The sequence below is a fragment of the Doryrhamphus excisus genome, linkage group LG2, assembly GCF_037039965.1.
Source record: "Doryrhamphus excisus strain RoL-2023G ecotype Guam linkage group LG2, RoL_Dexc_Guam_v1.1, whole genome shotgun sequence".
NCBI lineage: Eukaryota > Metazoa > Chordata > Actinopteri > Syngnathiformes > Syngnathidae > Doryrhamphus > Doryrhamphus excisus.
In genome coordinates this window covers 20,517,308-20,545,143 of record NC_136358.1, presented here as the reverse complement: position 1 = coordinate 20,545,143, position 27,836 = coordinate 20,517,308, and the positions used below count along the sequence as shown (strand labels likewise).

At 51.0% G+C, this 27,836-nt stretch overlaps 1 protein-coding gene across 4 annotated transcripts; it reads right to left on the bottom strand.

Moving 5' to 3' along the window:
* On the bottom strand, positions 1–27,836 carry ppp1r12a (protein phosphatase 1, regulatory subunit 12A). 4 transcript variants are annotated; one of them, XM_058076864.2, is made up of 27 exons: positions 27,475–27,833; positions 16,100–16,230; positions 14,547–14,665; positions 13,308–13,467; positions 12,898–13,042; positions 12,754–12,828; positions 12,597–12,688; positions 12,376–12,533; positions 9,830–9,951; positions 8,700–8,927; positions 8,540–8,631; positions 8,353–8,469; positions 7,920–8,072; positions 6,887–7,072; positions 6,669–6,818; positions 6,426–6,516; positions 5,809–5,982; positions 5,578–5,737; positions 5,356–5,477; positions 5,225–5,281; positions 5,024–5,040; positions 4,821–4,941; positions 4,640–4,744; positions 4,496–4,543; positions 3,498–3,525; positions 3,076–3,126; positions 1–1,273 (listed from the first exon to the last, which is right to left on the bottom strand). In XM_058076864.2, the coding sequence occupies exons 1-26, from the start codon at positions 27,709–27,711 to the stop codon at positions 3,095–3,097; spliced, it is 3,120 nt and encodes a 1,039-aa protein (XP_057932847.2). In that variant the 5' UTR covers positions 27,712–27,833; the 3' UTR covers positions 1–1,273; positions 3,076–3,094. The 4 variants fall into 4 exon arrangements, with proteins under 4 accessions (XP_057932847.2, XP_057932846.2, XP_057932851.2 ...); XM_078787920.1 differs by lacking the exons at positions 1–1,273; positions 3,498–3,525 and adding exons at positions 1,613–1,866; positions 9,323–9,430 and having other exon boundaries at positions 27,475–27,836; XM_058076863.2 differs by lacking the exon at positions 3,498–3,525 and having other exon boundaries at positions 3–1,273.

Sequence of the window (27,836 nt, the reverse complement as noted above, 5' to 3'; positions counted from 1 at the left end):
AATGCACATGAAAAACCAATAAAGATATTTAATTAATTAATTACAATGCATTTTAAAAGTAGAACGTGTATTAGAGAAATGAAAGGAGAAGAGGCTTTTTAGGGGGAGGGAGGGGGGAGAGAGAGAGAGAAAGGGAGAGAGAGAGAGGTTTACAATGTACAAGTTTATTTTGAATGAAGTCTTCAGTGGTTGGTAGTCACAGCACAGCTTGCATGTATTTAAGCCACACCCCTATTTTACACCATCATCATCATCATCGTCGTCATCATCATCATTAGGAATAAAATAGAACGTAACCAGAGTAGATCAGTCTATTTGCAGCAACTTCTGTGTTCCACTCCCCCCTTCCTGGACTAAAATCCTTAAAAAGGCCACTGAAATGCATGAAGTGTTAGCGTGGGGAGTAGGGGTCAGAGGTCGTATGGAGGTCGTTATGGAAGTCCTACGGAGGGCGTACAGAGGTCGTGTTGAAAACAAGCAGGGCGAGCGCCACGCGAGATTATAAGCCAACCTAGACTGAAATGTTTGGGGAAGAAGACGAGCGTCCCTTACTTAGCTTCCCATCCTTTCGGGACGGTGACGGCACACCCACAGACCCACGGGGGCGGGGCGGCAGGGGTGGCGGCTCAGGAAAGCATCAGAAAAGAATATTGCACATGAGGTGGAAGCTTCTGTTCCACCTCCGTCTGCGCCTCTTCCCTCCTGGAGGAAGACCACACAGCTGGGGGGCGGGGGGGGGGGGGGGGGGGGGGCGACGACAGAGTGAGTGTGTGTGTGTGTGTGTGTGCACGCGTGACCCTCGTGTTTAAAAAAAGAAAAAGGGGTGGGGAGGAAGTGGCACAGCACACGTAGACCAAAATAAAAGAAGGCGTGGCACAAATAAAATCAGGTGTTGGATATTCATCATCATCATCATCATCATCACCATCAGGAGCGTTCCCCCGTCTGTACAACTAAGGCTTACGGGTTAAATAGAGCTGGCTTCCCCGCCCATGATGCTCGTGCACGCTGTAAACTGGGGGTGTCTATGATGACTGGGGGGGTGAGGAGGGGGAGGGGGGGGGGGGGCGGCGCTGCAGTGGGACAACAACAATAAAAGTCTCTTGCCTTAACATCTAGATGTGCAATTCCACGAGTCGCTGCCAGAGGGGGGGCTAGAGAGACGTGGGGGGGTGGGGGTGGGGGTCTACTTGGAAAGCTTGCTAATGACTCGGATGAGGGCCCCGTTCTCGTCCTTTAGCCTCTGGTTGTCTGCCTTCAGGTCTGGGAGCATCTGGGTGGGGGGGGAGAAGAATGTTAGACAGGCTGCCCACACCAGGGGGCGACATTCCAATGTTTTCAACAACACTCCAGTCACATGATCACACACGCCGCACGGACACGAGTATCGGGACGTCGTCTTGGCCCGGGATGGGCGTCCCAATACTTGTGTCCACGTGGAGCCCGCCGCCCCACCAAAAGGAAGGGAGCGTTTCCTATCTCATGCAGAGCAGCAGCACCCCCCCCCTCGATGGACGCTTTCCTCTGCAGCGCTGCCATCACGACAAGCGCTGCCAAAGGAAAGTGGCCTTTTCCAGTTTGGGGGGGGGGGCAAGGGGAGTAATTGAAAACAGCGTTTGGGCGGCAGAGCACCTGTGGGCGGGGCGGGGAATGGAGCAGAGCGGCTGAGGAGGGGGTGTGGGGTGAAAAGGAAGGAGGAAGTGGAGGATGGCGGAGAGGGGCGTGGCTCTAGAGGTCGACGGCGGGCAGCTGGCTGCAGGCGGACTGGGAGAGCTTGGCCACCACGCGGGCCAGCGCCCGGTTCTCTGCCTGCAGCCGCTCCTTCGCCTGCCGCAGCGCCTGAACCTGCTTTACCTGGGGGAGGTTCTGCATTGGGGGGGGGCATTGACAGACAAAGGGTGGAGGAGGAGAAGGAGGGACGACAACACATGAATAGAAGGGAGCCAGACGAGGAGACAAGGGAACAGAAAAGGAAGACTGTTAGGAAATGGGGACAGACTTTGGACCCTCGTGGACTCAACCTCACAACCTCGGTGCCCCCCCAGGACACCACAGTACACGCTGCTCTACGTGGCCCCCTGGGGGCAACACAACATACAGACTGGACACTACATAGTATGCTGTACATACTGCAGATACATACATCCTGTACACTACATAGTATACTGTACCTATACCCTGTACACTACATAGTATGCTGTACATACTGTACGTATTGCAGATACATACATCCTGTACACTACATAGTATGCTGTACATACTGTACGTATTGCAGATACATACATCCTGTACACTACATAGTATACTGCACCTACACCCTGTACACTACATAGTATACTGTACATACTGTATGTAATGCAGATACATACATACTGTACACTACATAGTATACTGTATGTATAGCAGTATGTATATCCAGTATGTACACTACATAATATACTGTACATACTGCAGATACATACACCCTGTACACTACATAGTATACTGTACATTACATAGTATGCTGTACATACTGTACATATTGCAGATACATACATCCTGTATCCTACATAGTATACTGTACATACTGCAGATACATACATACTGTACACTACATAGTATACTGTACATACAATAACATTCCTCCATCCATCCCACTAGGGTGGGGGGTATGCCCAAGTGGAGAATCCAACCCATCCCCTGACTGTGTGGCCTGCATGCTAACCACTCCTCCACTGTACGACCCAATATTGCCATCATACACATCCCATACGTGATACCCATGGCAGACACGGTTTCACTCCCATTCATGATATCAATCTCCCACACAAATGGTCATGTGATGGTCATGTGATGGTCATGTGAGACAAAGAAAAGGAAAGCAAATGAGGTGAGAAAGAAACATAGGAGTGTTAAGTAGCCATCAACCCCCCACCCCCGGCCACACCCTTCCAGTAGAGGATGAGCCAACATGTCAAAGGCGTGCGGAGGACAGGCCACGCCCCGGCCGCCTTCCCATCATCATCATCATCATCACCTTCATGACGCTACATGGACTTCCTGCTACCTTAGCGTTCGTGTGTGCGTGTGCTGTACCTTCAGTTCCTCCTCCATCTCAGAAATCTTCCTTTCCAGAGCCCGTCTTTCCTGGGGGGGGGGACAGGAGTAGCTGTTAGCGTGTATGTGATTGTGGTGCGGTAGCACAATGTGGGCGGTGCCTAATGACACACACACACACACACACACAGGCGTGAGGCGTCTACAAGCGTCAGCCATGACACACCAACACAATCCGTGATCAATAAGTGACACACACACACACACACACATAGACACACATATAAGTAGATACACACACGTATAGATACACACACAGCCTCTCAGGCGCAAAAGAAAAGTGGTGGGCGGGGTTGTAGGTGGCAAGGGGTGGGGTGGGGTGGAGCCCCGCCCAGCGCCAGCTACCGGTAGCGTGGACGCGACAGGCAGCAGCACAAAGTCAATTCATGTTAAATTCATACCGCCGCCCAGATGGTATCTGCTCGTTACCTTCAGACATAAAGTCAGCCATGTTTACTCTCTTGGTAGTCGTCATCGCAACAACATGCCTGATACGCCTCCTCTTCATCTCTAGCTCTATATATCTATATCTATATCTATATATCTAGCTCTATCTCAGGGGTGTCCAAAGTGCAGCCCACAGCCCTTCTAGTCTCCCACAAACATCAGCAGGGGTGTCCCAGACTAATTTGACAAGAACGATGGCGTCATATTCCAACCTCATTGTAGCGGCGTCAAGGTGAAATATTAAAAAAAAAACAGCTGGAATCTTTACTTTGGGGAGGGTTATAAATAATATGATGGAATATGATGGTAATAAAGTGGTAATAAAGTCATTATCTTCAAAACTAAATTTAACTTTTAAAAAGTTAAAATCCTCGGGAACAAACAGCTGTACTGTTTAAAAATATGAAGGCAAAAAGTTGCATTCCGAGAAAAGGAAATCAGAACTTTATTTTTTTTAAAAATCTAATTTCAGTAGCATTGACTTGAAATATTAATGTAAACGTATATGAAGACAGTTGAAATATGGTTCATAATCTCAAAAAGAGCAGAAAAATGGCGGTTGGGGGGTGATCTTCATATAAATATTTAGCTCTTTCCCTACTGTATATGTATATATGATATATGTATGTGTATATGATCTAGCTGACATAAATATGGTCCCGTATACAGTGTAGTATATGATATATATGATCTAGCTGACATAGCTAGGTATCCCGTAGCTAGCCATGTATACGGTGCATGTGACCAAGCTGACGTGCATGAAATGTGTCCGGTACTACTCGGTAGCATACGTTGCCAAAGTACCAAAGTACCCGAGTGGCCTGCTTATGTTTTATGAGGTATGCGAGTATACGACCCCGGCTGGAAAGGTTTGGACACCCCCCTGCTGTCTTGGTTCATGTCTCATCTCCATAGGATGTCATGGTGTTGCCTTCAAGTCATCTTTGCTTACCCTTTTCTCCATCTCAAGCTGCGACCTGTCAGCGTAGCGCTCCTGCCTCTGCAATTACACACACATCCAATAACAGATATGCGGCTGTGGGTACCAACCGGCTTCATGGTGTGTGAGGTGAAGGTGCGCCAGGACCACACGTACCTGCGTGGCCTTCTCCAGTTGCAGCTTCAGGTCGGCCAGTTCCAGGTCCGTGTCGCGTAACTGCGCCTTCAGCTTCTCGTTCTCAGCTAAGATCTGCTCGTAGAGCTGCGGGGACGCGCTCACCGGGTCAACCACGCAGGAAATAACACTGCAGCGAGGTCAGAGAAGGTCTCTTGGCTACCTTTTTATAGTCTGTGGCGTCGTCTCTGTCCAGCCGGCTGGAGTACGGCCTGCGACTCTCGCTGTAGCTGCGGCCGAGGAGAGCGTCGTTGCGGTCTAAGGAGGAAGTGCTGCCGTCGGTCCTGCAACGGCAGTGGCCATATTAGAAGAAGAAGGCGGGTTGACATTAGCTGCGACAAGGGAGACGCTGGCCGGGAAACTCACCTGGACAGCCTGTCCACCTGCAGGGGCGGGGTGGGGGGGAAGAGAAAAGACAGTCAGGATGGAGGACCTTATATTCGTTATGCTAGCGGGGTCAGGAGCGCCATGGATAGCCCCCATTTTACACCTGACTGAATGCCCACATTATCATAGTATAAGTCTGACCAATACAAAATAAAGCAGTGGGTCAAAGGTCACCCGCACCTCTCCCTTGATGCTGCCTTCTTCCGAGTCAGACAGGTGTTCAGGGTCGTTATCGCCCTGCAATCAAAGCACATATCGGGGGGTGAGAACGGGCCCAAGGAAAGCATGTGACCCGGCGAGACCGGCCTTACATCCTGGGTCCAGAAGGAGACCCCGGTGGATCGTCTCTTCTCGCGGGGCCGCCTGCGATCCCGTATGGAGCGAGGCTGAGACTTGTCGTCGCCCTCCTTCTCCTCATCCTTCTTGTCGGTTTCTGCGTTAGAGACAGTGAATGCTACGCTAGTCTCTGGCTAGCAACTTCGAGATGTTCTACGTCGTGTGCGTTCGTGTGTGCGTTCGTGCTAAAAGCACACCTTTCTCACTGTCTCTGGACGAGCGGCCGTACGAGGAGGTGATCCCCGTCAGACTGTTCGGCCTGTTGAGGCAGCTGGTCAACGTGGTGCTGGAGTAAGACGGAGCCGAGGTGGTGCCGAGCGCCGCCATGGAGGAGGAGGAGGAGGAGGTGCGGTAGCGCTGGACGGAAGAGAGGAGGCGTTTCAAAATCAAGAATGCGTTCAGGAAATCCGTGGCGGGTGCCAACGTACGTCTTCAAAGCTGCGGTACTTGGGTCGGTAGTCGTCCTCCTTTGCTTCATATTCCTTCTTCTCCTCCTGCTTCTCCTTATCCTGTTTCTCCTCCTTCTCCTCCTCGCGGGTCTTGGAGGGGCGACTTCTGCCGATGGTCTTCTCGGCCTCTTGCAGGTCAGTCAGTGTGACCCCCTGCAAAGACGGACATGTAGGCTTGCCATCGTTTCTATCTGCTTTCAAGAGGCTGGGTCACAGGAGTTAGCGTGGTTCCACGGTTCCACTGAGGGTGCTGACCACAGGTCTTGTTGCATGAAACGACTCGACTTCTCCGATATCACAAAGGATGTTTACTTTTGACAAGTAGTACACTCACCTGTTGGTGGATGCACACCCTTATTTTGGTAACAAGTCAGCGGGATATAGTCCAAAGTGCTCTTGTTTTGAAGGTAAGTGTTGTTGTGTGAGTTGAGAAGGTCCCTCCACTGTTGCTAACGGAGACGGACTGGGCAAACCATAAACTAGCCTAGCCATAGCCGTAGCACCTGAAGTTTATTTACACCCCACTTCCACATCAGCTAGCATCCTGAAACCCTGGCCTCCATTGGCTGAACTTTCTCATTGAGCGGTCAACCAACCTGGGTAGACCTCCTAGACTGTCTGGCCTGTCTGGATCGAGCTTTCCTCTGGGACTCGGACTCCTCGTCTCGCACGGGTGTCAGGTAGGACCTGAGAAGAGAATAATCCGACACTGAAACGCTGCAGGACTCCAGCAGCCCCAACAGCACCGTGTTCCTTCCGGTGGCCGTGGGGAACATGGGGCCGCCCCCATATAAGGAGAAGCTGATGGAGCCACAGGCAGCTCCTTTTGCCTTTCGTACCTGCGTCGTTCGGGGCCAGTGCCTGTTATGGTGGTGGTGGTCGACGTGCCGGTGGAGGTGGAGGTAAAGCCAGTGTTCATGGTGGGGATGACCGCTGCCGACTCCCGCTCCTTGTCCTTTTCCCTCTCGGCACTCTCCTCTGACCAGTACCTGCAAATCATCAAGGAGAACACTTTGGACTCCTGCCATCCCAGATCATCGCGGGCGTGGCAGCCTACCTGCTGGTGAGACTGGTGGAGCCAGTTCGTGCGGAGGAGGAGCCCAGGCTGGAGAGCAGGCCACGGGGGCCCGTGGGCGAGGTAACAGATGAGGAGGTGGTGGTGGTTGTGGTGGAGGAAGATGAGGAGGGGGCGGTGGTGGCCGTCGAAGAGCTCAAGTCGTCGTATCGCCTACCGAAAGAGCCGCTGCGGGGTGAAGAAACACGTCACACGTGCAAGCCGGAAGATGCTAGCTGCAGTTTTATCATGATGGTGGGGACTGAGCTGAAGCTGCTGTTGCTATGACAACATGAGTCTCGTGCAGGGGTGTCCAAAGTGCAGCCAGGGAGCCTGCAGCTGGCTTTTCCACAAATTTCACTGACCAAACGTCCAACGCAACAAATTCCATGTTGGAATATTTGGTGTGCGTTTAATAGGATATTGGTTTTGAGTCATGATTCATGACTCCTCTGGAACCAGAGGAGGCCCTGCAAGGCACAGACGCCAGAGGAGGCCCGACAATGTAGCGACGCCGGAGGAGGCCCGACAATGTAGCGACGCCGGAGGAGGCCCGACAATGTAGCGACGCCGGAGGAGGCCCGACAATGTAGCGACGCCGGAGGAGGCCCGACAATGTAGCGACGCCGGAGGAGGCCCGACAATGTAGCGACGCCGGTGGAGGCCCGACAATGTAGCGACGCCGGTGGAGGCCCGACAATGTAGCGACGCCGGTGGAGGCCCGACAATGTAGCGACGCCGGAGGAGGCCCGACAATGTAGCGACGCCGGAGGAGGCCCGACAATGTAGCGACGCCGGAGGAGGCCCGACAAGATAGCGACGCCAGAGGAGGCCCTACTTGCGTTGGAAGTGTTGGTCAGTGTACATTACAATGTCATGTGTAACACACAAGCTAAGATGTTAGCTTAGCATATATTTCATTTTTCTGTCTGCAGCCCCCGGTAAAGAAACCTTTGGACACCCCCCCACCCCAGGCGCAGAGCTGCTGCAACGCAAGCATGAAGAAGAGGTGGAGCCGTGAGGCATGGCGCTGTACCTGCGGTAAATGCTGTACGACTGGTAGTGGGAGGTGGGCGGCTGCCAGGGTTTAGTGTTACAGGTGTTAGGATCCAAGCTGGAGGTGGACGAAGACTTGGCCGGCACGTCCCGCGTGCTGCCACTCCGCCCTAGCGCTAGCGTGTGGGACGTGCTGGCGGCGGTGGCAGGGGGGCGGGGGAAGGCGGGGGCGGGTGAAAGAGGCATGTTAGCAGTTTGGACACACACGCGTGACAGACAGACATATGTGCACCACACTCATGTTGCATGCATGTCATAACGGACGTGAGGTGAATTTCTAGTCCAGGTTCCATATTGTGTGTTGGTACGTGCGCGTGGTGCCAGTGACGGGATGCGTAGCGATGCATGAACAACTCCAAGACAATGTGGCGCATGTAAGACAACTACGTGGGGGCGGGGGGATTTAGGCTAACCTTCGTTGGTAACTAGAGCTTCTATTGGTGGAGGTGGTTCCTTCACTGTTCTTCAGGTCATCATCCCAGCGCCGCCGGGTGTAGGAGCCGCTACGTATGAGCGCCGTGGACGAGTCCCTGGGGGAGACACGCCACCACGCATGAGATACCTGCTAAGTACACACCTCCAGGAAGTCCTTCAGTTCACCTGTTTTCCTTCTCATCGATGTCTGACGTACTGGCCAGTCTCCTGGGGATGGTGGGGGCCACATACGCCAGCCGGGTTCCTTTGTCCTTTTCCTGCCAACAGGGGGGGACATGGCTTTAGTCTGGCTTTACGGGAGGTCGGTGGCTTTCCGAGCGCAGACCTTCTCTTTGTCTTTGTTGTCCAAGGAGGAGGAGAGACGGGGGCTGGAGGCCGAGCGCATCACCCCCGTCGTGTCCTTCTCCCTCTGCGCCTCCTTGGTGGCCGTGATCTCCGCCAGCGCTCCGTAGCTGCCCGTCTTCCTCAAGCCCAGGCGCCACGAGGACGGGGATTCGTCCTTGCGGTCGTCCTCCACTTTGGCCGTGGCCGTGGCTGTGGGCGGCGTGGTGACCTGGGGAGGAAGTGGGGGGGGAGGAAGGGTCACAAGCTGCTTAACCAATGAAAAGTGTGCAGACAATAGCCAGGAGGTTTTAGTCCAACAGCAAGTTAAGATCTTGGATGCAGTTTGAAGGGACATGCCAGTTAAAAGGTTAACGGGACTTCATCCAAGGCACACTGGTGGAGTTTGATCCGAAATATTCCCAAACTAGCCGAGCACCAAGTGACATCTGTCACAGGAAAGAAAGCACACACTATCTTGGTGAAGTAAGTGGGAAATCTACAAACAAAAGGGATTTGACAGGCCCTACAAAACGTGTCGGGGTCCGAGGGCGGCGAGGGGAGGGGCGGCAATCAGCATGAGCCAGGGTTAAAGGGAGAACTCCGGTGCACACCAAACTGCCTCACCGTGGCTTTTTTGGGCACCAGAGAAATGCCAGTTTTGCGCAAGCCTTGACGCCACAGTGCAGGACAGCCCGGCTCCGCCACGGGCATGGGGGGGGCAACACAATCAAACTAAAGCCAAACAAGATGAGGAGCCAGCAGGCGGACAGAAAAGAGACAAGAGACAAGAGAGGGGGGGCAGGGGCAGGAGGAGGTTTGAGAGAATAAGCCGCTTGTGGTTTTTGGCTTGCGTTTGAGGTCTCGTAGCGCCACACAACATCGGGCCTGCTTGGGGATTTATTGTGACGCGTGGGCTGCAGACCTCAAAGCAGGAATCAATACAAGATCTTTGCAAAAACAGAAGCAAACAAGAAAAAGGCCCACGCAGGAAAAGGAGGAATGATTTTGCCATCTATCTTATTCTGCTTTGCCAGCAGGGGGCAGCAGCTCCACGAGGGGCCTGAAGAACTGAGCTCCTGTCCCAAGGATTCTGACATTAGGTGGGCCACGCCTGGCGGCCATCAATGGTACCTTCTTGGAAGGCGACGGGGGGCTGGTCAGCTGGTGGGTGGGGCTGCTGGGTGACGACACGGCGATGCTGGCCGGGGGGGCAGTCGTGCTGTTGCTCACTGACGCTGAAGGCTTGCTCTTATCTGGGCGACACAGAAGGAAATGTTGTTAGACTAAATCCAAGCTTCAAACCTGGAACGCCGCGTGAGAGACCCGAGACCATGTCTCGGAAATGGAAACTTGGTGATGCGTTCAGGCTAGTTATGTCAATAGGAGCGTCCATATACAGTACGTTGGTGATGCGTTCAGGTTAGTTATGTCAATAGGAGTGTCCATATACAGTACGTTGGTGATGTGTTCAGGTTAGTTATGTCAATAGGAGATAGTGTCCATATACAGTACGTTGGTGATGCGTTCAAGTTAGTTATGTCAATAGGAGCGTCCATATACAGTACGTTGGTGATGCGTTCAGGTTAGTTATGTCAATAGGAGATAGTGTCCATATACAGTACGTTGGTGATGCGTTCAAGTTAGTTATGTCAATAGGAGCGTCCATATACAGTACGTTGGTGATGCGTTCAGGTTAGTTATGTCAATAGGAGATAGTGTCCATATACAGTACGTTGGTGATGCGTTCAGGTTAGTGATGTCAATAGGAGCGTCCATATACAGTATGTCGGTGATGCATTCAGGTTAGTTATGTCACTAGGAGTGTCCATATACATAATGCTGGTGATGCGTTCAGGTTAGTTATGTCTATAGGAGATAGTGTCCATATAGAGTATGTTAGTGATGCGTTCAGGTTAGTTATGTCAATAAGAGTGTCCATATACAGTACGTTGGTGATGCGTTCAGGTTAGTTATGTCAATAAGAGTGTCTATATACAGTACGTTGGTGATGCGTTCAGGTTAGTTATGTCAATAGGAGACAGTGTGTTAGTGATGTGTTCAGGTTAGTTATGTCAATAGGAGACAGTATGTTAGTGATGTGTTCCGGGTAGTTACTATGTCAATAGGAGATAGTGTCCATATACAGTATGTCGGTGATGCGTTCAGGTTAGTTATGTCAATAGGAGATATTGTCCATATACAGTACGTTGGTGATGCGTTCAAGTTAGTTATGTCAATAAGAGCGTCCATATACAGTACGTTGGTGATGCGTTCAGGTTAGTTATGTCAATAGGAGATAGTGTCCATATACAGTATGTCGGTGATGCGTTCAGGTTAGTTATGTCACTAGGAGTGTCCATATACATAATGCTGGTGATGCGTTCAGGTTAGTTATGTCTATAGGAGATAGTGTCCATATAGAGTATGTTAGTGATGCGTTCAGGTTAGTTATGTCAATAAGAGTGTCCATATACAGTACGTTGGGGATGCGTTCAGGTTAGTTATGTCAATAGGAGACAGTATGTTAGTGATGTGTTCAGGTTAGTTATGTCAATAGGAGACAGTATGTTAGTGATGCGTTCAGGTTAGTTATGTCAATAAGAGTGTCCATATACAGTACGTTGGTGATGCGTTCAGGTTAGTTATGTCAATAAGAGTGTCTATATACAGTACGTTGGTGATGCGTTCAGGTTAGTTATGTCAATAGGAGACAGTGTGTTAGTGATGTGTTCAGGTTAGTTATGTCAATAGGAGACAGTATGTTAGTGATGTGTTCCGGGTAGTTACTATGTCAATAGGAGATAGTGTCCATATACAGTATGTCGGTGATGCGTTCAGGTTAGTTATGTCAATAGGAGATATTGTCCATATACAGTACGTTGGTGATGCGTTCAAGTTAGTTATGTCAATAAGAGCGTCCATATACAGTACGTTGGTGATGCGTTCAGGTTAGTTATGTCAATAGGAGATAGTGTCCATATACAGTATGTCGGTGATGCGTTCAGGTTAGTTATGTCACTAGGAGTGTCCATATACATAATGCTGGTGATGCGTTCAGGTTAGTTATGTCTATAGGAGATAGTGTCCATATAGAGTATGTTAGTGATGCGTTCAGGTTAGTTATGTCAATAAGAGTGTCCATATACAGTACGTTGGGGATGCGTTCAGGTTAGTTATGTCAATAGGAGACAGTATGTTAGTGATGTGTTCAGGTTAGTTATGTCAATAGGAGACAGTATGTTAGTGATGTGTTCCGGGTAGTTATGTCAATAGGAGATAGTGTCCATATACAGTATGTCGGTGATGCATTCAGGTTAGTTATGTCAATAGGAGATAGTGTCCATATACAGTATGTCGGTGATGCGTTCAGGTTAGTTATGTCAATAGGAGATAGTGTCCATATACAGTACGTTGGTGATGCATTCAGGTTAGTTATGTCAATAGGAGTGTCCATATACAGTATGTTGGTGATGCGTTCAGGTTAGTTATGTCAATAGGAGATAGTGTCCATATACAGTACGTTGGTGATGCATTCAGGTTAGTTATGTCAATAGGAGATAGTGTCCATATACAGTATGTTGGTGATGCGTTCAGGTTAGTTATGTCAATAGGAGATTGTGTCCATATACAGTATGTCGGTGATGCGTTCAGGTTAGTTATGTCAATAGGATAGTGACCTGCTTCATTCTCCGACTCTGAATCCTCCTCCTCCTCTTCTTCGCTGGAGCAGCTGGATTCGTCCTTCTTTCCCTCCTCCTCTTCGTCCGCCTTCTCCGCCTCCAAAGTCTCGATGCGTGGAGCGGTCTTTTCGGGCTCCAGCAGCAGTGTTTCTTTGCTGCGACACATTTGGGCGTGTGAGGAAAGGGCGGCCATGCGTCACCAGGACCGTGGGCGTTACCTCTTGAGTGGTTTCAGTGATTGGTTGTTGTCCCCCGTGGTTGTGCTCTCAATCAAGGGAGATTTCTTCTGGTCTTTCTTCTCGCTCATCAGCTGCAATGGAGGACAAGGTTGGGCCGACTCAGAAGGACAGACGAGGTCCCGAGACAAAGTCCTACCAGATTTTGTTTCTTTTGCAGCTCTTCCAAGTATCCCAGCACGTCTTCATCCGCAACGTCGAAAGGTGTCTGGCCCTGATGGGGGAGGGGGGCGGCATTGGAATGAAAAAGTGAAGACTCGGGATGAACGCTGCGGATACGCACCATCTTATTAATGACATCCATTTCACAAAGGTTGTCCACCAGAATCCTGCAGGCCTCCTCTTTGCCCCAGTGCGCTGCTGCGTGGAGAGGAGTCCAGCCGTCATAGTCCTTAATATTTACATCATACCCTGCTTGGATTAAAAGCCTGCACCATAAAGATACAAAAGAAGAGCGAGGATTGTGAGATGCAAGCACAGACAAGCACGAGCGGGTAGTTCAATGGCGGAAAGCTCGTATTTCAGCGGTGCTGCTAAACCCCCAGCATGGGCGTCTCTGGTCTGAGATGGTGGCGCTATCTATGGCAGCAGAGTGTCCTGGCTGGCTTCCCGGGCCAGATGGACGGACGGGCTGCAGCGGCGTGTATCAGCAGCACGCGGTGGAGGGAAGTAGCGTAAAACACGGAGACTTACTTTAAAACCTCCACGTAGCCTTTAGCGGCGGCCACGTGGAGCGCCGTTCCTCCAGATTTGGCGTGCCGGATGTCCTGGATCTGGCCGATGTTGAGCCACTGCCGGGCGTCCCGCAGCATGATCCGCTCCTCCTCTTTGCGGGCCGCCTCGATGTCAACCCCTGCGAGAAGAGCCCAGTGAGCGACTGTTCCATGTCTGCTGGTGTCCAAGGCTCCGCAGACGACGTAAACACGCTACGTGCCGGGTGTCGGCTAGCACTTGTTGTGTTTTGCGGCTTTTGAGCTTCGAGCCAACGTTCTGTCTCATTTGACAGCGACTTAGCGGCCAGATAAGTGGGTCAATGTGTCGGGGCTACACGCAGGACAGAAAAACCAAAAGCAGGCCTGTGTTGTCTCCCAGGAACCTGGTGGCCACACATCATCATCTGCTCCAAGAGCCACCGACCACAGGAGCAGGGAAGGGGGGGCAGACAGAACAATCCCCCTCAAAGTCCATGTATACACTATGTTTGCCAAGGCGGGACGCGGCACACCATCACCACCACCACCACCACAGAGGCCGCTCCGATGTAGGGTATGGGGAGCCAGGCCCCGTGATCTCCTGGGAGCTTGCCTACACGGCTTCTATAAAAAGCAGGGAGTCTAATGGCCTCTAAGTAGGACTACACAAAGAGCGCTGGCAGTGGTTCAAAGAGGACAGCACATCTTCTACCTGAGCGGCCAGGAGATAAAGAAAGACAAAGTCCGTTAGACCAAATAAGGACTCGTCTCTCCGCGGAGGCCCCCCCTGACGGGTATACAAGGTGTACGCCTGTTACAGAGAGAACTCGAGGAACGGTCGGGGGAGCCAAGTGAAGGAGACACCACATCCAACCACGTCTACTCCTAATCTCAGGACCACCAAGGATACCATGAGGAGGACCAAGCAAAAAGGACAAAAAAAGAAAATGGGCGGGGGGTTCTAGAAACCCTGCTGTTGAAACCCTGCTTTTATGGCTAGTTAGCTTGCTAGCTTCCTGTGGCGAGGCTCTTCTAGGAAAAAAGCATACATGTTGGCAGGTCTCCTGAGGGCAAAGGCAAAGGAGGCTTTCTGCTGATATTGTTGAACCCCCCCCTCCCCCCACCCACCCCCCAGGAAGGCCTGGATGGTTTGCACCATAGCATTCATGGTAGACCTCTATCTTACTGTCCTATGTGTCCTAGCTTCCTCTTGCTGCCCGACACTGGTTAGAAGCGCTACCTTGCCGGTTGATCTCATTCTGGAGGAGCTCTTCCATGGCCTCTTCCTCAGCGATGTCCAGAGGCGTTTCGCCCTCGCTGTTGACGACTCCCACGCTGGCCCCCTGACTGATGAGATACCTGCCAACGACAACAGAGGCAGACATTTCACACGTCGAGGTGGCGACACGGCTGTCATTCCCAAACACGTAAAGGAAAACCACTCCCAACTTCACTAGCGACGCCTTTACACCAATGTCCAGTGCTTGGACTTCTTCTCATCCTCCTGGAATGATGGCGAGCTAACAATTCATTTGCTTCACTTGCTTTTTCACCGTAGCCGAGGGATGGATGCCATGTTGTTTTGCAGCATACTGGTGCTTTACATACCGGAGGCGCGGTGGAGGTAAACATACCTGTAGCGTACCATACATGCTAGGTAATGGTCTCTGATTGCTTTGTGGCAGCCAGAATATGTACTCTTGATTGCTTTATCAGAGTATGCACTGTAAGTACTAGCTCATGTACTCTCATTGCTTTAACAGCATACGTACTATGGGAGTGACAGCTAGGGGGTTAACTAGCTAGGTAGTGACAGCTGGGGGGGGGTAACTAGGGAGTGACAGCTGGGGGGGTAACTAGCTAGGGTGGTAACTAGCTAGGGAGTGACATCTAGAGGGGTAACTAGCTAGGGATTGACAGCTGGGGGGGGTAACTAGCTAGGGATTGACAGCTAGGGGGGTAACTAGCTAGGGAGTGACAGCTAGGGGGGGGTAACTAGCTAGGGAGTGACAGCTAGGGGGGGGTAACTAGCTAGGGAGTGACAGCTAGGGGGGGGTAACTAGCTAGGGAGTGACAGCTAGGAAATTATAAAGACAATGCAGGACATGAGGACAAGGAATACAGTCGGTTTGATAGGTCAGGCGTTTTGGACAGCGGTGGGGGGGTAACTAGCTAGGGAGTGACAGCTAGGGGGGGGGTAACTAGCTAGGGAGTGACAGCTAGGGGGGGTAACTAGCTAGGGAGTGACAGCTAGGGGGGTAACTAGCTAGGGAGTGACAGCGAGGAAATTATAAAGACAATGCAGGACATGAGGACAAGGAATACAGTCGGTTTGATAGGTCAGGCGTTTTGGACAGCGGTGGGGGGGGCCGATGCATGGCAGCGTCCCTAGTAATCCATCCACCATCCCAGACCACAGCTTCCGGTCTGGCTGGCATGCCTGTGGTGTGACAGCGATGGAAGCTTGCCACTTGGCTGTTGCCGTCACTTCCAGTTTCCTTCTCCTGGCTCTGGGCGGACGGATGAGTGTACTTCCACAAAGGTGTCACATCACATGAACCGTGTGGCCTGGCCGCAGCGGTAAACGGGGTCATGGCACCCTCCCAATGTGCTTTGTCTGATGAAACACCCTCTGATAACATCGGTGTCCTTATCTATGGACGCCACGGATCTTCCCTGAAAAGCCGTTCTCCTTAGGATGAGCCTGATTCCCGCTGCTGTTCAATTCAGCCGAGTCATACTCTGCAAACACAAGGAGCAGAAGAAAAACAGGGCAAGCGTTCCTTTACTCACTCTGCAATGTCCAGGTACCCGCAGGAGGCGGCGGCGTGGAGCGGGATCCAGCCCTCGTTGTCAGGCTGGTTGATGCTGGCTCCGTGGGCCACCAGGAAAGTCACCATGTCGACGTTGTCGTCGATGCACGCCTGGGGAGTGACAGAGACCGGCAAAGGGATGAGACTGCTGGAAGAAGCGGAAAGCTGTGAAGTCAAGTCATGGAGTCACCGGACTGGTCGACACCCAGGAAATAGGGGGTCAATGGGTGATGGGTTACCCTATTGGGGCATGTCAGGGGTGACTCGAGCCCCATCTATCCCTGTTAATAAGTCATCAGAATTCCCCAAACCATGTCTTCTGGTCAGCAATTCCCTCTCCGACACGGTCCGTGCCTCCTTTTATCTAGCTTATTGCCTCCTTCCTGCTCTTTGGTTCCTTTTCTTCTTGACATGGGTTCAATGACTTGTAGGTTTGATGCCGTCTGACACATGACACACAATGCCTACCCATGTGAGAACAACGCGCAGTTACAGAGTGTGTGTAAATTATGCGTCAACAGAACGGCAAACGGCGCGCAAAGCCATCTTTGTGCTTCCCGGGCATGCCGTAAATAGATGACACGCATTGTGGAAATGCTGCTGTGGCTCCGCTGCTCACCCACTACCCTTCAACACCGCGCCTGGACTGTGTCTCCCTCACTCCCCTGGGTTGCTATGACAACAAACTCATTGACAACAGATAGACTCTCACACTCTCACACACACGCACACACACACAAGTATACACAGAGTGGCCTCACGTTCAGGGCACACATCTATCTGACTGCAATCCTTGTCCAAATTTGGGTGCTTTGCAATGCCGTAGATGGCCAAGGCTGCTGAGCATCTAACTAAGCTTATCTGACAGTGTGTGTGTGTGTGTGTATGTGTGTGCGGGGGTGCTCAGGCACGCTGAGGGAACATCTCCAGGCGCAGGTGGAACTGAAAAAGATAAGAGTGGGTGGAAGTCCAGCGAAGATGAAAAAGCTGTGGATTCTTTAGTTTTGCTGTAGTTGTGTAGCGGTTAGCTTGTTGCTATTGATTTGAGAGTGGCTTGTCTTGGCGGTGGTCTGGTGCTGGTCTGGTGTCACCAGGCCGGAGAAGGATGCAGACCGCAAACACAGACTTGATAAAAAAGGACCTTTGCAACGTTGCAGTTGTCCTTTAAACCTGTTCAGCCTACATGAAGCCCACGCACGGTTTGCAGCAAATATGTATTTTCCAGCATCTATACAAAAACGATGGCAAGGCAGCCATGTTGGATTTATATTGCCCATAAAAGGGGAGATAAGTGGCCATCGAGGACACAGACAATATTGGAACATGACGACAGTGTCCAAGGTACATGGTCCTGCTGAATGGAAACGTATCAATAAACACAGAAAGTGTAGCGCTCAAGTCCAACTCCAATACAGATATCCCCCCAAAAAAAACAAAAGGTGATTTTATCAGCCTTTTTCTCAAATCTTCCATATCGGCACGCCGACACATGCGGTCCATTCCAGACTACTAACCCAGCAGCAACAGACAGAAGCCAATGTGATGCTAACATGCTAGCAGAGGAGTACGGAGCAAGAGGAGATAAAATGGATGCTCCTCTCAAGCCTCCATGCTAGCATGCTCATCAGCACGCGAAGACAAAACAACTCGTCTTCGGCCTGTTTGTACACTCACCATGAAAGCAAACTAAATATTTACCCGCCGTTAGCAGCTGACCTTCTTAGGTTGCTGATTTCTATTTGACTTTTTTTTCTCCACTAAGAATTATTTATTGTGCCCTGACTTGAGTTTCAGGATTAGCTACAGATGACTGAATTTTCTATTTTATTTAGGAAGAGCTATTCCTTGTTTGTCATATGAACTAGTTACGGTATGTTATGCTAAATAAATATGGTGTTTCATTCAATAAAGATATTTCCAACACCATCAAAGCGTGCTAGTTTTGTCAAGGTTATCATAGGTCATGGCGAGCCAAAGCCTTCATTGAGCACCCAGAACCTCGCCACGTCACCTGATCAGGCCTTTTCCAACACTACCCACAACCAAGCTAAATCAAGAGCTAAAGTATGGATGCGATACAAGAGTACGGGGGCACCACTGTGGTGGCTACTGATGGAGAAGCAGGGCTTGACAATAACGATGTACCGATGGCCCGGGGCAAGTTAAAACAAAATTCGGGCAAGTAAATCTAATCAGTGATATTCCCGTCGGGCAAGTGCACTTTGGCATGCCAAACTGCCAAGAGTTTTTTTTAAAGCGGTTCTTGTTGGGTGTTGGTAAAACACGGACTGCGTAATTCCGGTGGTAATTTGCAAAGCAATCCTTGCAATGGACCAATCAGAATCGTTTATTTAAACCGCGGTCCATAATCCACAGTCCGCGTTTTACCCACACCCGTTGTTCGCGATCAACCAATCAGCGATCGTTTGACTACAAAAACATCCATCATGGCGTCGCTGCCAACATCGTCTAATTCTGAAGGAAACAGCAAAAAGTGATGAACCAGTGCCTCCTAAACAAGTATTTTATTAGCGGCAGCAAATCAAATTATGGCACAGGTGAGTGAATCACATTGCTGTGACAATTTGAAGTGGTCACAATGAAACACCACCGATTAGATCCAATACCAAGTGCTGATTTTGCACAAGCTACAAAATCTAGCGCTTCCATTTCTCTGTGTATTTTTCTCACCTTTGCTTCACAAATTATTGTTTGTCCATTGAGCTTTTTTTTCTGGATTAAAAACACATTACTAGTACACAAATGTGTCTATTCAATAATGTTTCATTGTGGTGCACAACTTCTAAATATCACTGCTTACTACGTCTACGATGTGTAAGGTATTGTAACGTCGTAGAATGACGACAGTCAGGATGGCTTACTGGCCTGTTGCAGACTTAATTAACTAGCTGGGCGCACAGCAACCGAACTTCTCCTTTTTTCCCTCTCGTTCCTCTTCTTTGGTCCCAAAACGCCCGCTCCAAGACCGCGAGCTGAACATGACTGCCCCCCAGCGTCCATGCATGAAACTACAGCCCGGAATACAACACACACGCAACGTTACAGTATTATTTATTTTATTAATTTGAGATTCTCATGTGATGCCACAAAAAATTACATGATATCATTATGGCAGTCTTTTCATTTTACATGGGGCAAGTTCGGGCAAGTAGTTCTCACCTTAAGGATTCCCCATGGGCAAGTCATTTTGGTTTTTAATGTAGAGCCCTGAGAAGGATGCCATCCATGGAGATTTGGCTTGTAGCAACAGCAGCTAAGCAAACAATGCAGGAAAAAAGTATGACAATAAAGGGAAAGAACATTAGCATGAAGATTGGGGCCCACGGCAGCACGGGGACCCATGCTCACACCGAAGATAAGACCCACAGCCATTCCCAGATACGTTCCCTCCATGCACCTCACAGTAAGAAAAAAATGCAGCCGTGACGTGATGCCCAGAAGGGAGGCCGGCTAGTTGCCACGACAACAAAGCCAAAAAGAGAACATGGGTTTCGTAAGAAACAAAATAAATAGAGTTTGTTTTAAAGCAACATGGGGGTTGCTCTCATGGCTGTCTCCAGGCTGCCATCTTAACCATCATGGCAGCCAATCTCATGGCTTTATATGGCTTGCTCCTGTTCACACATCAGTCATACATTAGCGCGAGAAAGGAACAGAGCGCTAGCCCGGTAGCTACAAGCAGGAGGCAAGTAGGGAAGGGCCCCCCCACCTACGCCCCGGCCGGGATGGAGCTACTGTTGGGATGGAAAGGCTATGTTTCTTAGCAACACCGGAGGAGGCTCTCCTTCACCGAAGCTCTGAAGGACCAGATGTTTGGCACCATCTCCTTGAATCACCACCCTATCACGGTGGAGGGGTTCGGGTACCCAAGTGGTCCTAGGTACTCCTATTAGACTCTGGTTGGCACAGTCTCCTTGAATGACCACACGGTGGTGGGGTTCGGGTACTGTTTGCGTTTGATTGAAGTTAGTTACGAGAGAACGGGTAGAACCAGTAGATGATTATGGAATTCTGCTGCTTCCAAGAATCAGATCCAATATCAGGATGTTGTACTGTTAACTTAACTATTTAAGGAATAATCAGAAGCTCCAAACAAATGGAGGATGAAACTGTATAGTTTGCTTTCCCCCCCGTGTGAAGCAACAATGTCCCCCCCCCACCCCCACCCCGGCTCTGCTGGGACAACCTCCTTCCTACCCAGGCTGCAGCACAGCCCTGGACTAGCATACCAGTGGAGAAATTCCCAGATAAGTATTACTCCGAGCCTTGGGGCTTTCGGCTTCATCGCTCTGGCCACGCCTGGCAGCCCGCCTCATCTGCTCAGAGGTGCATGGCCACTTCCACAAAAGGAATTCCTTCTTCGCGCCTCCGTGTGTTGTGGGTCTGCACGCGTACATGCGAGGGAGGCGGTGTCCCGCTTGGATGAACCGAAGGGCCCCCCCCCAGATGGAAGAACGGCCTGATAAGACGTTCATACAGTATGTTGCATTCGTGGAGCAAAGTTACACGCAGCTGCTCTTGTGCTCTTGGTCGGGTTCAGAAGACCAGAGGCGACGAGGGGGAGGGCTCGAGCGCTGCAGGGCGACCAGCTGGGTCCCTCCAGTCTGGATGAGCTCACTTCTGAGCCCTAAAACACACACACACACACACACAGCCTTGTAGCGGCTACTAAGGACGACCATATAAGGCCCTGGGATTCCCATGGAAAAAGAAGAGCAGTATTGAGGAGGGTGGGGGGTGCGGGGGGGGGGGGGGGGGGGGGGGGGTTAAAAAAAGATTATACAACTTGTAAGTTTCACTTGGAGCTTCTTCTCAGCAGCCAGAACAATAGCGCCAAGCAAGGGGCGAGGGGGCACAAGCGGGAAACCACCTCCGCTGATATTTGGATATAAACGGAGGACCTTTATGCAGACCTTCAGCGGCTAGTCCAGCGGCAGTGGGGGGCCCCAAAGCAGACTGGGCATGGTGTCAGCGCTGGTGCCCGAAGGCTTCCCACTGCAGAGGTTAAGTGGGTGGTGTGGATGCCAGGGTCGGCCTCCCAATTTAGGAGCATTAGCAGTAGTATGGATCCTCATTGAGCCAGGGCCCGCATGGAGCAGAGTAAAGTAATGATGTGGAAATGCTGGTGTGTGTGTGTGTGTGTGTGTGTGCGTACACGTGTCAGCGTTGGGCAAGTGAAGATGATAACAGCAGAGGGAGTGGAAGGAGCAGCCTCACTGGTGCAGCCTCAAAGAGGAAATGAGAAAAATAAACAGTCACTTCCTGTTAACTCTTAGGCCAGAAACCCTCACATCTCCTCCTGCCATCAGCACCAACCGTCCCGGACTGGCGCAAAACTTGAATTGGAAAAGCAACAAAGTTGCTAGTCGGTAGTAAAGAAAGGCAACCCTCTTTAGCCGGGAGAACTCCTTCTATGGCGAGGACTCTTGTCTATAGACGCTGCCTTGCTGCAACGCCAATGGCAGACGCTTGAGGTCAGGGAGGTCCTTCAGGATTCGATTAGCGCTTCAAGTGGATAAAAGCATAATCACGCCAATTCAGTGGTCCATCACGACACGCTTTGCCAAATTTATACGTCCATCGGCAGGACGCGTGTGCACGTGTATCACAACCACCCCCTCGTTTCGCCGCCTGAGGACGCGGCCATTTTGAGAAGAATGCAACCTGTCCGTTCATCCGCTGACAACAAACGGGATGTGTGCGCCTCTGGAAGACGATGAGGAATTGGCCGTCTCTTGCATGCAGGTGTTGGCACTTCCAAGGCGGCTCGTCAAAGCCCCGCTGGCGGCAACCACAACCATAACCTCAACCGGAGCAGCAGCATGGGCTCGGCTTGGGGATGAGCTGCACCCCATTCATGCATCGATGGATGAATTTGCCGCCTAATCCGAACCCAAGCGATTTAGGGTAGGCGTTGAGGCCCACTGGGGTCAGGTCAAGTCTGTGTCCGTAGCCCTGCTGCCAAGTCAGCACGGCTGGGATGCGTAGCAGCAGGTTTTGCTCCCCTGAGGAATTCTCCTTACGACCCCGGGTGAACCAGTTCCAACCTGTCACGACACTCATACCAAATACCTCAGAGAGACCTTGTGCTTCCAGATCCCAGGGTGCCCTCCGGCGGGGTGCACCGCGATGCGCTCTTTGCGGCAGAAACCAAACCAAAATCAACCAAAAGTATTTCAGTGAAAAAAGACCGGGCGCCGTCGGCGGCGAGTCACGAGCCAGACGCTGATAACCTGGCGGCCTTGCCGGGCACCCGTGCGCAAACATCACAGGGACTTCCTGCTGATGATTACGGGGTTGGTCGGGTGCCTGAATGAGACGACGAGCGAGGCCAGCTCGACAAGGAGAGACCTGCCAATTACAGACGGGGGCGAAAATGCACGCTTGTAAAAAGTTGAAGATTACAAACATGGTTGCCAGGTCTGTCACCGTAACACACCTTGCTGGACGCTAATTGTCCTACAAACGATAAACCATGTTGTTGCCAGCATTACGTGGAAAGCATTTGTTTCATGAATGGAGTGGAACATGCCACAATCATGCAAGTACACCGTATCGAAAGCCACATCCATTACCTGGAATGTCAACAGCGTTTCAATAAAGTTCAAACAACAAAAAAGACAGACAAGCTTAAATGTAAATAAAGTGTCTACTTAAGCCAATAACATTACAGTATGTTGTATCAGTGTCACTGCCGTCCGCATTAAATAAGCTGATATTGCCAATGCATACGTCCGATGGCTTTCTTGATGGCGACACTGTGGAATACGCCATTTGGTTTACTGATCACGGTGCAGGCCCAATGGCTACTGATGCCATCCTTTGGAGTTGGTCAGTTGGTTTACATGCCGGCTCCTGCCATCTGTTGCTACTTCAAATACTATATTGTCACATCGTCGGCTTCCTGACTGGCCAGACCGGCGGCTGATTGGCAGCCATCAAATCAAGACCGTCTGGATTCCTGTCCATAAATCATGGAGGTGCACCTTTAATGTATTGTGCTACGCCAATGGCTCCTGGCGACTGTCGTGCAGCATAGCCTGCTGAAACAGATAAGACATTCATCACACGCAGCGTGACGCTGGTGCTCCATCCTTGGCTGTGATGGCCCTAACCTACACCCCCGACAGCCCCACTGTACAATCAGAAAAACATAAGAATGAAAAGATAGCCATTTAAAACAACTCCTTCCAAGCCTTTCTAACCTATTCAAATATTACAGCGTAACAGCGAATAGAATCCATGACCCCTCTCTAGCAGTCAATTTTGGCTCCTCCCCCCTCTATACTCCTATACTCCTCCTGGTAGTGGTCATGTGCAAGTAGTCGCATCCTAATTCACTCAGGTCCATCTTACATGTGTAGCATGTGTAGCATATCAGTCTTGAGAAGCACACAGTCATCATTATCAGTTTGGGCGGCATGCATCTGTACTGAGAAGAAAGCATGATAAGCCAAGTTCTGGTGGGGGGTTCAGTGATGCGCCGATCCTTCCATGTCCAAGATCAATCCTATCCGCTAGGGCTGCAACCATTATTTGGATCATTCCAATACCGCCATTACAAAAAAAAGGGGGGGGGGGGGGTTTGCAAATCACACTTATATCAGCAACTTCAGTAAAAGAGAAGAAGGTCAAAAAAGGCCAAGATGTTGCACTAAATGCCAGCTGAAATCAGAGGATATTTCCCGGAAAAAGCATTCCGAATAGTTGTAGACGAGTTGGTTTGGATGACCGATGGATGGATTCCTTGCTGAAGCTCCATTGTTCATCCTTCGTGAGTGGGGCCGTGTTTTCCAGCCCGTTTGGAAGGACATAACATCATAAACCGAGGACCACCTGCATCAAGTGCCCGTTGTCCGCATGACGAAATCATGTGATGTGTAATAAAGCATCCCAGGACTGCGTGGTCTAACGTGTGTGGCACACATGTGGGATCCCATTTTCCTGTTCACTTCTGGAGTCAATCAACTGGAGATGCTTATCTTTGGCACCATGTACACCAAAAAGTGGAATTTACAAGAAAAAAAAAACACTGCTTTCTCAGCTGCAGCCATTTTACCTGGAATGCAACAAAAGATCGTCATCTTGAAAAAACTTTCAGGACATCATCTTGAAAAAATGCAATTGTTGCTAGTATTTACGAAGAAGTCATCAAGCCTGCAGGGTTGTTGATGAGGCACATGGTTCGGAATCAGGCCCGACACTTTCCTGGTGCGGACAAGACGCTTGCACACATCCTGTGAAACAACAACACGTGTCGTGGCCCTTGCTCACAAACACATTAGAACAGGACCGTTGTACAGCAGATGGCACGCTAACGCTGCTCCATACACACCTGCTCTGCCTGAGAAGAAGAAGACGTAGCAAGAGGGACGAGTGATGCCAGCAGAGCTCTCAAATGTCATGACAAACACTACCTCACCCGCTCAAACTAAACAACTGGGTTAGCTTGGTTGTGGCCGTATGAGGCGTTTAGGTGTTCATGAAAAGCCGGTCCTACCATGCCCGCTGACCTTGCACAGAAAGTTCATTTTTTGGGCTATAGAACTTAGGGCATGTAGAGCCCCCTCCGCCACAGATAGATCACAGTCCTGTGAAAAAGACCATGACAGGCAGGATCTGTTGGCACTGATCAAACGAGGCTTCACTTTGCTGCCTTCAGGGGCCGTGTAGGAAACGGGACGTTTGCTTAGAAGAGCGCCGCGTGGTAAACATTCCGAGACGGACCGGGATGGAGTGAGGTTCCCAGAGCAGGTTACTTTAGCCATGATTAGCGAGCGCTGTGTGTTATTTGCCGCGGCAAGTGCCGATGAGTCAGACTGCGATGGCTGCCTCGCCGCGCGGCACAATGCTTCCATGGCAACCTTGGAGAGCTGGACTCATTTCTAGCTGCCCGGCTCTGCCAAAGACTTTTTTTGCTGCGTCTGTTATGCAACTCCCACTCCGTACATGCAAATCCGCCAAACACAAGCTACGAGCAACATCAACGCGTCGTCACTAGGGTGACAGCTACAGATAAGGTCCTGGACGCCAGGGACCGTTGAACGGGGTCCAACGCCTACGGCCCGGCGGGCCGGGAGGCTGCAGGTTCAGGTGTGGGTCAGTGTGGAGATTTTCTCGGTTACCTCTGTGCTAATTGGCTTGATGGAGCTCAGTGGCCCGGTGGTGTGGGGACAGGCGAGTCGGGAGGGGGTGAGGACACCAGGGGAGGGGCTTAGATGACAGCTGAGGAATGCCTGCTGGCTCGCTCTTTGCCATGGTTTCCAAATACCGTCATGTGAGGAATGCAGAGGCCGAGGCGACAGCACTCGGAATGCTGCGCTCTCGAGACCAGTTGAGCAAAGAGGGGTTGGGAAGATCCGTATCGTTCTACCGGCCTGGCCTTTCGCTTTTGCGTCCTTGCAGCCGCCCACCTGAACCAGCGTGCCAACTCCGCCAAAGAGGGCACTCAGCCTGTGCTGGGTCTGGAAACGGCAGGAGCTTGGTGGCTTCTTCTCAGGCCTCCACTACAAAGCCCTGCCACCGACTGAGTCATGGCCAAACTTAGCATCATCTCTTGCAACCCAGTCAGGGAGAACTTGTGGCCACGCTATTTATAACCCTGCCCCGGTCAACGGCTTTGGGGAGCTCGGTGCGAGCCCTTGTGTACCAACATGACGCGCTCCACAACAAAGACAGTCGGGGCCTGTCACTCAAACACATTTTCCCAAAACGGCACAGATGAGCTTCCCGTAGTAGCACCTTAAAAAGACCTCCACTGAGGGATCCAATGCTCCTCTAAACAAACACACTGCGGCCCCATTACTCCAGAGATGGTGAGGATCTCTTGCTGGTCATCTTCCCAAAAAAAGGCAACAATTCCACCCGATGACTTGAGAAGGACAGACTATACATCAGAAGACAACCTTCTCGCAGATATTTCCAGAAAAGGTGAGCACAAGCTTAGACGAGTCACGTAGGTGTGAGTCATTCAGGTGACATCAGGACATATCTATGCATGATTTAAACGCACGCCACAACTGTTCCTATGGTCTGGAGACGACTTGGTCACCCGTTGGCCAACAGGAAGAAGAACATTGACTCAGCATCAAGTAGTTACCTAGTAGCTAGTAAAAAAACAACATTTATATAAAATGTCCTGCTAAAAAAAAACAGATGTGAAGACATGTTGACATCTTCCACCAGATCCTGCATCATCAATAGTAGAGTGGCTGTCATCAATGACATGATTATTCCTAGTATTACACATCCTTTATTGGAGGGAGAGGGCGGTGTGTTTTGTGTGGATGAAGAAGCTTATAATAATGCCATGGTGGTGTGCTTCATGTGGCTCAAAAAAAGCAGAAATTGCATTTCAAAATTCCATTACCAGCTGCTGAAAGCGGCTAGCAAGCGGCTAGCTAGCGGCTAGGAAAGCAGCTAGCTAAGCGGCTAGCAAAGCGGCTAGCTAGCGGGGCGAGAAACTAGCCGGGGAATGCTGACACATCCGTCAAACGGACACAAACTTCACAGTTCTCGAACACACGCCTCAAAGTGACTCTTTGAGACATTTCTGCAAAGCCAAATGCCTCGACTGGTGTAAATAAACCTCCCCAAACAGCCTCAACTAAACATCGATGAGAGCTAAGTGGAGCCGCATCCACAATGCTAACGTAGCATTAGCATACATGTACTTGCTAACGGTGCACGTCAATGGTTGGCCGCGGACGTCCAGACTGTGTGCAATGTTTTATATTGTCACTGCGAACCAAGCGGTTGCCACGCCGAACGGTTGCCACAAGCCCGTGATAGAAAGCCGTGTGTCCGCCTAGCAAGGCTAACGACTCCAGCCGAAAACGCAACGGAGGCTTCATCAACAAACCGACTTTAGCCGCTAGCCTGCATGGAGCTTTTCCATTTCATGACAACATTTGTGTGACGCAAAAAACACCGCCATTGCAAAGTAACACCGCCGAATAACAAACAGAACAAAGCACAGCACACCGCGGAGGAGCTGCAGCATTACAGCAATTAGACTGCGCCCACCGACTCCGGGTATAGCCTGGCGTTGACGGCCATGAAGTAGCCCCCCCGACAGCAAAAGGCAGCGAGCCGTTAACTTTGCTGCTTGTTGTGTGCACACAAGAAAGTGATCATTCATTATTCATATTCGAAGATGCCCCCATCAGAACCCCGGGGATGACGTTCTTGTGAACGCGGGCGGGCTGTAGGTAAACAAAAAGTAGGTAAACAACCGGAGAACGGCTTCCACTTGACAGGTGTTCAAGGGACATTCGTGCCCCGAAGAGAGCTCCCGCGGGCGGCTTGCACGCCCCGACGCAGGCCGATACTCACCTGGTGGAGTGCGGTGAGACCGTCGACGTTGGCGTAGTTGATGTCGGCACCGCGGTCGAGCATTCGGAGCACCTCCTCCGTGTCGCCGCTGGAGCAGGCGGCCAGGAACACGGCGCCATCGTCGAACTTCACCTTCGTCTTCTTCTTCTTGAGGATCGGCGGCTCCAGGTCCGTCTCGGAGCCCAGCCACCGCTTCAGCTGCTCGTTCCTCTTCTGCTTGGCGTCCGCCATCTTCATCACCCTCCTGTCTCGGGCTTCTTATATTTCTCCGAGAGAGGATATACTTTATAGTGGCACTATCCCACCGCGCACTGGGGCGTGGGAAGGAGGAGGACGACGGGGGAGGGAGGATGGAGGCGGGG